Source organism: Mobula hypostoma, chromosome 14 (assembly GCF_963921235.1).
Source record: "Mobula hypostoma chromosome 14, sMobHyp1.1, whole genome shotgun sequence".
In the NCBI taxonomy this organism is placed as follows: Eukaryota; Metazoa; Chordata; class Chondrichthyes; order Myliobatiformes; family Myliobatidae; genus Mobula; species Mobula hypostoma.
The window spans coordinates 7,758,414-7,771,506 of record NC_086110.1 but is presented as its reverse complement, the minus strand read 5'-3'; the positions used below and the strand labels follow the sequence as shown (position 1 = coordinate 7,771,506).

General features: G+C 41.1%; 1 protein-coding gene across 2 annotated transcripts in view; it reads left to right on the top strand.

Moving 5' to 3' along the window:
• The window catches only part of LOC134356075 (RNA-binding Raly-like protein), a 1,565,186-nt gene that overhangs the window by 659,402 nt on the left and 892,691 nt on the right, over positions 1-13,093 (top strand). For both annotated transcript variants that reach the window (XM_063066635.1, XM_063066636.1), the window contains exon 3: positions 788-1,060. In XM_063066635.1, the coding sequence (XP_062922705.1) occupies positions 805-1,060 (256 nt within the window). In that variant the 5' untranslated portion in view covers positions 788-804. The remainder of the gene's footprint in view (positions 1-787; positions 1,061-13,093) is intronic.

Here is a 13,093-nt window from a genome sequence, read left to right as displayed (position 1 = left end):
ATTGAGCTTTTATACGGCATTGGTCAAACTGCACTTGGAGTATTGTGAGCATTTCTGAGCCCCTTCTCTAAGAAATGATGTGCTGGCAGTGGAGAGGGTCCAGAGGAGGTTCATGAGAATGATCCTGGGAATGAAAGGGTTAATGTATGAGGAGTGTTTGATGTCTCCAGGATCTCATTGAAACCTATAAAATATTGAAAGGCTTAGATAGAGTGGATGTGGAAAAGATGTTTCCAATACTGGGAGAGTCTAGGACCAGGGAGCACAGACTCAGAATACAAGGATATCCCTTTAAAACAGAGATGTGGAGGAATTTCTTTAGCCAGAGGGTGGTGAATCTGTCGATTTCATTGCCACAGACAGCTGTGGATGCTGAGTCATTGGGTATATTTAAAGCGGGGATTGATGGGTTCTTGATTAGTAAGGGAGAAGGCAGGAAAATGGGGTTAAGAGGGATAATAAATCAGCCAAGATCAAATGGTGGACCAGACTGGATGGGCCAAATGGCCTAATTCTGCACCTTTTGCCTTATGCTCTGAAGGTCTGGAGTTCTGGTATGGCATCTACAATGAGTCAGCAGAGCAGTGGGCAGTGCCATCCATCCATTTGATGAAGGCGTGAGTGATGCCTCAGGATTTCTAAGGGAAAGTTCTGCTCTCTCTGTCACCCCATTCCTAAGCTAAATGAGCGTTTGTCCATGGTCACCAGAAAAAATAATGAAACTTTGCTACTGGCTGCTCACGCCACTCTCTACTGAAAAGGTAAACATTGATTTATACTTTTGCAGGTTCCTTCTAAAGGAAAATGACAAGTAAGTCAGTGACCAGTAATGTGACCAATAAAAATGACCCCAAGTCCATCAACTCCAGAGTCTTCATTGGTAACCTAAACACAGCCGTTGTGAAGAAAGCAGATGTGGAGGCCATCTTTGGGAAGTACGGCAAGATAGTTGGGTGCTCTGTGCACAAAGGATACGCTTTTGTGCAGTACGTGTTCGAACGGAATGCCAGAGCAGCGGTGGCAGGGGAGCACAACAGGATAGTGGCTGGGCAGCCATTGGGTAAGTAGCAACACAAAGCTTCATGCGAGGAGGGGAATTACAGAGAGCTTATTCACGTCAAAGTGTCCAGTCTTGTACGTTTAGATTGCATTCTGTTGTCTGGAATGAATGGTGATTGAATGTGATTTGAAATTGGATTAACATTAAATTCTTGCTTCAAAATCACCTCAGCTGTTTAGCCTACTTTGAACATGCTCAACTTAACCTAAAATTCTCCCTGTATTAAGTGTAAATGCTGCTTTAGAGTTGAGTTTGGTATAAACACATGAAATATGTATGCTGTGGCTTCAACATTAGTTGCTACGATTGTATACTGGTGATGAGATGATTGCAGAACCAAATCCTCACGTGAACTGAAGAGTTCAAAGATGTTGTCAAAAGCAACCTTATTGAAATAGTTTTTTGTTCGCAGGCTTTCAGAGAAAAATATGTAAAATCTCTTTTGCAAGCCATCTTGTTCGAGAACATATTCCCAGCTGATGTTGCAGCCCCTGATTATTTCCTTTTTTCGCTGCTGGTCAGCATATTAATTTGTGACCACAAAAATGCTGTACATTCTGAGAACAAAGGAGTTAATTAGGGCTCAGGAGAAACACATTAGTCATCATAGTTATCCATTAGAAAAACGGGTCTACCACAGCACCTGAAGAAACAATTCTATTGGGATTTGACTCTGGATGGCTTGCTCTGGTGAAGTACACACTCACTGAATATTCATTAATACTATCAACAACATAGAAAGATTGGCAACTTTGTAGCCTGAATCAGCTAGTCAGAGAAGTTCTTCATGATTGGTATGAGGGTGGATTGAGTAAATGTATTTCTCGGTGTTGCTAATGGCATAAAGTGCTAATGGATTATGTTTTGAATGAATGCATACATTGAGTGTCCTGGATAGATCTAGCGGTCTGCCATTCCAGAGAATTTATTGCTTAATACATGTGTGTATATTGGTGGTCATGCATGTGTAAGTTGTTCTATGGAAGAGAATAAAGGGTCAAGACCCAGTGAACAGAGAACAAGAAAAGGTGTAAATGTAAATGTGATGCCAAATGGTATGTTGAAAAAATTGAAGGGGTTAAATGTGCTGGATCAGGGTGTAGAATTGTTATTTTTTTTTGTATTTTAACTTTCCCAAGCCTGCTTGTATTTTATATTATCACCTATACTGCATAAATGTAAAATACAGTGAATTTTCCTCCAGTTATAGTTCCCTCTTTACTTTTGTAGAAACATCTTAGTTTTCAGCTACAAATGTCGGACTAATTGAATCTGGTTATTTTATAGGTTAATTATTTATTATCACTAAAATTCTGTAATTTCTAGTCTGAGCATAAGATGACCATGACTGCTTTTTCCATTTTTCTTTCTTTGTTCTCTCAGCTCGTCTTTCTTTGTTCATTCTTTGTTCTTGCGACACTTAATGGACTTGCAAGAAATAGGCTTTATGCCTCTGTCTTCTCATCCGAAGAACCTTTGGGTGGCAAAAGCATGAGGATACAATAGGTGTCACTAAGAAAATCACAGGGCAAAGCTCATAACTGAGTTGTTAGTCATAGTAAGACACTGGGATTTTTAGCTCATGTGGTAGAAACTGGGTCTATCTCAAAATGAAAATCATTGAAACTGCAGATGCTGGAAATCTGAAGTACAACCACAAATCAGAGAGCACCCGTGGAGAAAGAAAAACAGTTAATGTTGCATGTCAAGGACACTTTAACAGAAGTGCTTCGGACCAAACCATCCTTATTCAGACAGAAACATTGACCTTTTTTCTTTCCTCCAGTGCTGACTCACCTGAATCAGAATCAGGTTTATTATCACCGGCATGTGACGTGGAATTTGTTAACTTGGCAGCAGCAGTTCAATGCAATACATAATCTAGCAGAGAAAAAGCAATAATAAATAAAATAATAATAATAAATAAATAAATGATTCCAGCAATTTTCTGGTTTTATGATGTGGGTCTGTCTACTTGAATTCACTAAATATTTCCAGCAGTGAGCCAAAGCTTTTCCCACTGTTTGTGCTTAGTCCTCTGGAAGTCTTGGCCAGAGCTACCCTGAATAGCATAGGACAGTTACTGTTCTTAGGCACAGCCAAAAAAGCACAGCCACAGGATATAGTGGCTGCCCTCTACTAGTGAAAACACATAATAGCAGGAAGTGAATATGGCTACAAAGCAGCAACATGTACTCCATACACTAGTGCAGGGCTACTTGTTAGTGAATTAGTCATTGAAGTTATTCTTTTATTACCACTGGGATAAAAGAAGAAGAATTTGCTTTTCACGCAAACAGCACACAACATTCTACAGCTGGTCAAGCAGTATCTATGAAGTTGATGCTGGTGTTGTAGTAAGGCTTTAAACTTTCTAAACTTTATAAGAGGTGCAGGGAGATGGATGGGAGTGAGCAAAGGAGGGGATGAAAGTAGTATGGCAGCAGAATTAGGCAAATCAGCCCATCTGGTCTGCTCTGCCATTCCATCATGGCTGATTCATTTTCCCTCTCAATCCCATTCCACTGCCTTCTTCCCGTAACCTTTGGCAACCATGCTAATCAAGAACCTATTAATCTCGGCTTTAAATATATCCAATGACTTGGCCTTCACAGCTGCATGTGGCAATAAATTCCACAGATTCCCCTTCCTCTGGGTAAAGAAATTCCTCCTCATCCCTGTTTTAAACGGACATTGAATTCTGAGGTTGTGCCCTCTGGTCCTAGACTCCCCCAACTATTGGAAGCATCCTCCCTATGTCCACTCTATCTCATTCATTTGTTATAGAAACGTAGAAAATAGGTGCAGGAGTAGGCCATTTGGTCCTTCGAGCCTGCACCGCCATTCAGTATGATCATGGCTGATCATCCAATTCAGAACCCTGTACCAGCCTTCCCTGCATAACCCCTGATCCCTTTAGCCACAAGGGCCATATCTAACTCCCTCTTAAATATAGCCAATGAACTGGCCTCAACTGTTTCCTGTGGCAGAGAATTCCACAGATTCATCACTCTTGTGAAGAAGTTTTTCCTAATCTCGGTCCTAAAAGGCTTCCCCTTTATCCTCAATCTGTGACCCCTCGCTCTGGACTTCCCCAACATTGGGAACAATCTCCCTGCATCTAGCCTGTCCAATCCCTTTAGGATTTTATACGTTTCAATAAGATCCCCCCTCAATCTTCTAAATTCCAACGAGTATAAGCTTAGTCGATCCAGTCTTTCATCAAATGAGAGTCCTGCCATCCCAGGAATCAATCTGGTGAACCACCTTTGTACTCCCTCTATGGCAAGGATGTCTTTCCTCAGATTAGGGGACCAAAACTGCACACAATGCTCCAGGTGTGGTCTCACCAAGGCCTTGTACAACTGCAGTAGTACCTCCCTGCTCCTGTACTCGAATCCTCTTGCTATGAATGCCAGCATACCATTCGCCTTTTTCACCAACTGCAGTACCTGCATGCCCACTTTCAATGACTGGTGTATAATGACACCCAGGTCTCGTTGCACCTCCCCTTTTCCTAATCGGCCACCATTCAGATAATAATCTGTTTTCCTGTTTTTGCCACCAAAGTGGATAACCTCACATTTATGCACATTAAATTGCATCTGCCATGAATTTGTCCACTCACCTAACCTATCCAAGTCACCCTGCATCCTCTTAGCATCCTCCTCACAGCTAACACTGTGCCGTGTCATATGACGTAGATGATCACAGTCTTTCCATGACCATGATAGGTCCAGGCAAACTTTTTTTACAGAAATAGTTTGCTATTTTCTTCTTCTAGGCAGTGTCTTTACAAGAAGGGTGACCCCAGCCATTATCAATGCTCTTCAGAGATTGTCTGCCTGGTGTCAGTAATCACATAACCAGGACTTGTAACATGCACCAGCTGCTCATATGACTATTCACCACCTGCTCCCATGCCCTCGTATGACTGATCAGGGGGCTAAGCAGGTACTATACTTTGCCCAAGGGTAACCTGCAGGCTGGCCAAGAGAAGGAGCACCTCACACCTCCTTTGGTAGAGATGTATCTCCATCCCACCTCACACCACTCAATCTAGACCTTTCAATACACCTTTTAATCATCGTAAATGACCTGTAGCTGTTCACCTAAGATATTCAGTGACTATAATTTTAATGCAGTTCAGGAAGTGCATAGAGTACATACCCTAACCTTAGTTTTTGTTCATTTTTCAAGAAGGGGAGATGTAGTGGAAGTTAATAGGTTATTCCTCTGCCGCTCAGTTAGCCAGTCCCACATGGGAGGAGTTCACATCCTATACAAGCAGAGTTATCAATAATTTTCATCTGAGTATCTTGCATGCTACCTTCCTGGTGTGCTCTGAACTATCCCTTGATGATGAACACACTAGGCAGGGATTGGGGAAGCTGATAGGAGGGCTATCAGTAAGGTGACAAAGGGATAGGAGTGGTCTGGGGAAAGGCAGGGATTGGACTGTTCAACGGAGGATCGTGGTTGATAGGCCCAGGAGGGATAGGATTGGAGTGGGAGGGAGCAGGAAGCAGCACGGTTGTGGATTGCGGAGATAATGGGAATTGTAGTAGGTCGGGAGATGGATGGGAGTGAGCAAAGGAGGGGGTGAGAGTAGGATGTGGAAGGGGGAAAGAGAGGGGTGATGGGGAAAAGCAGGGAGAAGGTACAAGTGTGTTGAGGAGGGAGTGGTGGTGGGCCCAGGAGGTGTGTGCCAGGGATGGGAGTAGGGAAGGAAGAGTGGGTGACTTCCATAGGAATCAGATAGGAGTGGGAATGGGTCAAGGAGGAGTAAGACTGGGTCAGGAAAGAGATGAGAATGTTCACAGAGCATTCTGCTCATTGGAAGAAGCCCACAGTCCTGGGGAAAATTATTTGGAAAACTGAAGGGCAAGAGATTTGGGAATTTGAAAGGTGGCATCCAGAGGTGTAACTTTATGCAAAAATGGTGTTTCATAATATACTAAAGCAAAAAAAGAACTTTATTTATCACATGTATATCAAAACATAAAGTGAAATGCTTCATTTCTGTCAAAGGAAATCAGTGAGGATTGTGCTGGACAGCCTCACAAGTGCTGCCACACTTCTGGCACTAACACAGTATGGCTACAATTTACCAACCCAAGCTATCTGGGTCTGGACCATGGCAGGAAACAGGAGCACCTATGGTAACCTCGCAGTCATGTGGAGTGCATACAAACTCCTTACAGACAGTGTGGTATTCAAACCCTGGTCTTACAACTGGCACCCTAGATCGTTACAGTAACCATGATGTTACCCTGCCACCCACTAAAAGTGTAGTTTAGTTTGGTTTAGTGTAGTCTGCTTGATATAGTTTAGTTTTGTCTACCCGAGAAATGAGCAAATTTTAAGTTGCGGCGGTGTGGGGAGGGCGGTGGTTGGTGATGGGGGTGTGGTTGAGGTTCGTTTGAGGTCTCCACACATTAGGATCTTTGGTTCTGTTGGTTGGGTTGGTAAAGTGTGACACAATGTTAGGTAATAACAAAAGAAAGTCAAATGTGAGTTTACAAGTATTTCTACACAGGTGGATGAAATCAAGGTGTTGCACTTTTTATCATTGTGGAAAGTTATGTCACTTTAATCTGAAAAATTTAGATAGTCCTTTTTAAAAAAAAAGTATAGAGAGTTTTTGAGTCTGTAAGTGAGGTAATTATAGTTGATATGATATATGATTTGTTTCTGTTCTGTAACATACTCCCATTCCCTAAAATTGATGTGAAATAGAGAAACAATTCTGTTGTGCTTACGAGAAATTTTTTACAGAATCTGACTTCATTTTGAGAACTTAGAAATGAACTGCAAATTAGAAAATGTCTTTGGTCTCAGCAGCATAATGTCTTCTCAAGTCAGATTCCCAACCCAGGTCAAAATTCATAATAGAATTGATAGTGAAATAGCTGATCAGACATTCATTGACAAAATCAAACCTGATGTACAGTCAGCAGTGCTTAGAGGCATTACATAACAAATGGCACACACTTATCAAATGAAAAAACTCTTCTCCCAGGAAAAAAGATATGATTTCATTTACACATGAAACTTCTTTTTACCGGGTGTCTCTAAAGATGAGACTTGTTAGTCCCTTGTACTGGACTCAAGCAGTGAGAAAACCGCCTTTCTCAAACTCCATATGTCTAGGGTCAGTATGACTCGGGTCCCAAGAAAACCGGGAAGTTGAGAGGTCTTGACCACCCACACCCGATCTGTGGGAATACTGTGTAAATACTGCTCCCATGCAATTAACTGGCAGTAAGAAATAACAGATTGTACACTGCATACAATTGTAAATAAAGTATATTCACAAATTTCAGCTTTATCGAACAGTTGGTAGGGAAAAGAAAAGAAAAAAAATTAAAATGGGCCCATTACGGTTTACCCGGTCCAAATGTTCACATAAGTTGGAGCTCATCCTGAAGTTGTCTTTAGGTCTGCATGAAAGCACACTCCACCTTCTGAATGTTGCTCAAAATCTATCTGAAACAAATGGGCACCCCTACGGGAGTATTGGTCCTTCCTCCTCGAAGCCATTCATCTGCACAAAGCACCTTGTGCAACAGGGAACATCCTTAGCCATCTTCCCTCCTGTCTTCTCCCAGCTCACGCTAAGAAGACCTTGACCCACACCTGTGCCCGTCACAAAAACCTCTCCGCCTAGTGTTCTCTAAAACTTTCTCCTAAGTTGTACAACTTAGCCCCTTATCATTAGCTGAAAAGCCAAAACGTGCTGAAAACAGAACAAACTGCTCTTGCAGAACTGCTAAAATGAAATACCTACAATATAGCAGTAAAAGTCTTAACCAGGGTGTCACACACACTACCTCAAAGTTCTGGGGACTTGGGCTCAACCCTGATAACTGGATCTGTCTGTGTGGAGTTCGCAAGTCCCTTCTGTGACTACATGACTTTCCTCGGTGCTCTGGTTTCCTACCACATTCCAAGAATGTGCTGATAAGTTGATTATCATCTGTAAATTGTCCCTTTATGTAGATAAAGCGTAAAGCAATCGAAGGTGTGTAATTGAGCACGTGAGAGGCTGAGGGACGCGGACCAATGCAATTCTGTTCTGAGAACTGGCATAGGCTTGATCCGTTGAACTATCTCCTGGTAAGAAAGCAAGATAAGTACATTTTGCACAATGTCTAATCCAATAATCCGACAAATGGATGTTGAATATTTGTACCAATGCAGCAATGTGCAATTCTCAAATTATAGTGCACTTTCCTAAGTGATTGTAAATGCCACAGAAGAATAGTCATAGAAAACTACAGCACAGAGGCTGACCTTTGCCCTGTCTAGTCTGTACCAAACTGTTAAATCTGCTAGTCCCATTATCTGCCCCTGGACAATAACCCTCTGGTCTATGTACTTATCCAAATTCCTCTTAAATGTTGAAATCGAGCCCACATTCACCACTTCCACTGGCAGCTCATTCCACGCTCCCACCACCCTTTGCGTGAAGAAGTCCTCCCTCATGTTTATCTTAAATATTTTACCTTTCACCCTTAACCTATGATTTCTGGTTCTAGTTTTGCCCAACCTCAGTGGAAAGAGCCTGCTTGCATTTACCTTATTGTAATTTATAGCTTTCTTAATGTATTGCACTGTACTGCTTTTGCAAAGCAACAACTTTCACAACAACACACACAAAATGCTGGAGGAACTTAGCGGTTCAGGCAGCATCTATGGAATGAATAAAAAGATGACATTTTGGGCTGAGACAGACCTTCAGGACTGAAATGGAAGTTAAAAGTTCTTCACACAGAGGAAGGTGAGAGTGTGGAACGAGCTACCATTGCAAGTGGCATCTAGCATTTCAGTCCTGAAGAGGGGTCTCAGCCCCAAACATTGACTGGTTATTTATTTCTATATGGATGGTGCCTGACCTGCTAAGTTCCTCGAGCACTTTGTGTGTGTTGCTCTGGATTTCCAACATCTACAGACTTTCTCATGTTGAAAATTTCATGGCATATAAACCTGATTCTGATCTGATTCTATCTATATATTTTGTGTAGATTTCAGCCTGATCTTCGGTGTGGGGATCTCTGACTAACAGCTAATACCTGCAAACCAAGAAGGAGCAGGACTTTATGAGGGCAAAGGGAGTTCTGCTCCTAACACACTCTAAAGACATGCTGGTTGCTAGCTTATTTAGGCTGCTCCAAATTCTCCTCAGTGTGCAAGTAAGTGGCAGAATCTGGGGCTTGATAGAGATGTGGAGGAAATGAAATACATTAATGTCAGATCTGTGTTAATGGGCCATTGACTACTCAAATTACTGAAAGGGCCCTTGTCTTTGCTGTATAACTCTGATTTTACTGAAACTGAGACTTTTTTTACCGTGCCCATAGACTGCTCTTTATCAAATTACAGTATTGCTTTGCACTGTTGTAACTATATGTTATAATTACGTGGTTTTGTCAGTTTTAGTCTTGGTTTGTCCTGTGTTTCTGTGATATCATTCTGGAGGAATATTGTATCATTTTTTAATGCATGCATTTCTAAATGACAATAAACGAGGACTGAGTGTCCTCATAATCTAATCTAATCTAAAGCGGGGATCACAGAGCCAGGGTCCTTGCTTGAGTAACACAGTGCATTTGGGGTCGGAAGCAGCTTGTGTGGTGCTGTAAACCACCTGATAACCCCTGTTGTTCAACAGAGGAGGCCCCTCTTAGATATCATGCAAAGGAACAAAAGGAGAAGAACATTTCCCTCTCTCATGTTTCACTTGGATGGATGGACCACCACACTGGATCAGAAAAATATCTGCAAGGGTTCTAAATTCAGCCAGCTCCATCATGGACACTCGTCTCCTCGTCATTGAGGGCATCTTCAAGAGGCAAAGCCTCAGAAAGGCGCCATCCATCAAGAAAGACTCCACCATCCAGGACATGCCCTGCTCTCATTTCTACCATCAGTGAGGAGGTATAGGAGCCTGAAGACACATACTCCATATTTCATTTACAGCTTCTTCCCCCTGCAATCAGAATTATGCATGCATAATTAACTTATGAACACTACCTCACTAGGTTTTTCTCCTTTTGGACTAGTTATTTATTTTTAAAATATATTTCTTATTATAATTTAGAATACACACTCCGTGGCCACTTTAGTTGTTACCTCCTGGACCTAATAAAATAGCTACTGAGTGTATATTCGTGGTCTTCTGCTGCTGTAGCCCATCCACTTCCAGGTTCAATATGTTGTGTGTTCAGAGATGCTCTTCTGCAGATCACTGTTGTAACACATGGTTGTTTGAATTACTGTCACCTTCCTATTGGCTTCAACCAGTCTAGCCACTCTCCTCTGACCTCCCTCATTAACAAGCCATTTCACTGGCTCACTGTTCACTGAATTTTTTTTTTGTTGTTTTTCACTCTATTCTCTGAAAAATCCTAGAGACTGTTGTATGTGAAAATCCCAGGAGATCTGCAGCTTCTGAGATATGCAAGTCACCCTGTCTGGCACCAACAATCATTCCATAGTCAAAATCATTTAGATCACATTCCATCTCCATTCTGATGTTTGGTGTGAACAACAACTGAACCTCTTGACCATGCCTGCATGCTTTTATGCATTGAGATGCTAATTATAACATTTGCATTAACAGCCAGATGTACAAGTGTAGCTAATAAAATGTTCATTGAGTGCATTTTATGTATTGTGTTGTTTGCTGTGGCAAAACAACAAATATCACAACATATAATAAGTTAGTGATTCATGATTCTGATTCTGAATCTGATTGTAGTTTGTTGGGGAAGTCCAGTATGGTTTGAAACCCACATTTCCAAAACAAAACTGGAAGGGATTGGTCATTTAAAACTGAAGTTTGCAGCAATTTCTTCTCTTAGATGTAATGGACCTTTGGAATTTTCTGCCTCCAAGGGCAGTGAAGGCCAGGTCATTAGAAATTGGATTAATGCAAATGGGTGTCTGACAGTTCATGCAGATTAGTTGAAAGAGTCTGATGTATGACATGAAAAGACATTTCTTTGTCCCCAACCTTTTGAGTTCTTGCCATTAATCTTATATGATCTGACAGATATTCTGAGGACGCAGCCACCATATCGAATAAATTCATGCTAGATAATAGATCAGTGAAATGCAAAAAGAGATTTGATTTCCTCCAGCAGAACCATAGAGATTGACTGTGAGCAGTTCCAAAGGTCAAGTTAGGAAAGTAAAACGGATTCACAAGATTTTCTGCAGATACTGGAAATCCCGAGTAACACACCCAGAATGCTGGAGAGCTCAGCATCTATGGGGGGAAGTAAACAGTGGATGTTTTGAGTGAAATATTGCCTGACCTGCTGGGTTTCTCCAGCGCATGTTGTGTATTGCTAGGAGAGCAGCAGATTTTAGGGAAGATTCGCATCGTCAATGCTGTCCAGTTTGACATGCTGTCAATGCTGACTCCAAATCAGAATCAAGTTTATTATCACTACATATTATATAGTAATAATATCTTCTTATAATTACTATAAATTGCAAAATTAATAAATTTTAACAGACAGGAAGCTGCAAGTGGGCTCCGTGAAGGAGCTGGAAAATAAACCCAGGTTTCCAGCCCTGATTTCTATTCAGAATTCTTTACTGAAAAGCATGCTAGCTTGTCTGTTTGTATCTGTGGACAGACATGAAAGATCATAAATTGAAGCAAGATCTAAATTATCTATAATCGACAAAGGTTTCAGTTCTAAATGTTCTGCATTACTTTCACGATTTCAGCAAAGCTCATTTCGGCTGGTTTGGTTGGGGCAGTTGAACTTCTGAGCAAATTGTATGCTCTTCCACCGATTGCGCTCAGCAAAACTGGCATCCGTTTTTCATTGACTATTGAATTTGCTTTAAAATACTGCTCAATTCATTCAGTATACATGACCCAGTTATCTGTTGTGCAATCAAATGTATCTATCTTTCCCACGTGACCAGCTACTTATGCTTTTTAAATTTATGATTATTATCGCCTATTACTCACTGTTTATGAAACCCTGAATTTTCTCCATTTTTGTCTCTTTTTTAAGCCGACTGTCTCTGTCCCCTTCCGAAGAGAGATGTTCTGATCTTCTTAACTTGACCATCTCTCTCTCTCTCTCTCTTCCCTTCTGAAGTAAAAAGTATGCTCAGCTTAGGTAAGCAATCATCTTGGGCTCATTTTGATACTTACCTGTCACCACTGTTATATGTTGTAACTCCAAAATGTAAAACTAATCGAAAGAAAAACACGGGAGCCAGGGATGACTCATCTACATTTAGTTTTACTTCAGTGAGGTGCACACAATGACATGGTGGAGTAATGTATGCCATTCTTGTACTTTTACATATAACCCATAATGAATTATATAAATAACAAATAATGCTTAATCAAACAGTCAAGAAAATATTACTGAAATAATAGTAAGTCAGAGTTAACCGTTGCTGAGTGAAGAAGCCTTTGCAGCTTATCAAATGCAGGTACCTTCCTGCCTGTTTTAATGTACAGTTTGTTTTATAGTCGATAACCCTGTGATATTCAGTGTATATGTCTGGAATATGAGATCTGTTCAAGGGCCCTTTTCTGTGCTGCCTGACTCTATGACTTAGCCAGAACATAGAATATGAGAGCAGGGAGGCTGTGGCACAGTTTGATAAAATATTGGTTAGATCACCGATACGAGGACTGTGTGCAGTTCTGATTGCTACAATATAGAAAGAGCAAGGTTTCCCTGGAGAAGTTACAAAAGAAATTCTGTTGCTTAGGATGGAGTACTTATGAGGTACCAGAGGATTGGAGGTTAACCAATATTGTTCTGCTGTTCAAGAAAGTCTCTCAAAATAAAACAGGAAATTATAGGCCAGTGAGCCTGACATCAGTAGTGGGTAAGTTATTGGAAGGTATTCTGAGGGACGGGATATATAAGTATGTAAGGGGTTTCTTCTTTTATGTTATTGCTAAGGCTAATAAAATGATTTCTTTGTTATGTTAAAAATAAAATGGCTTCTCTGTGACATTAACTGCTGAGACAGTGGTTCTCTCTC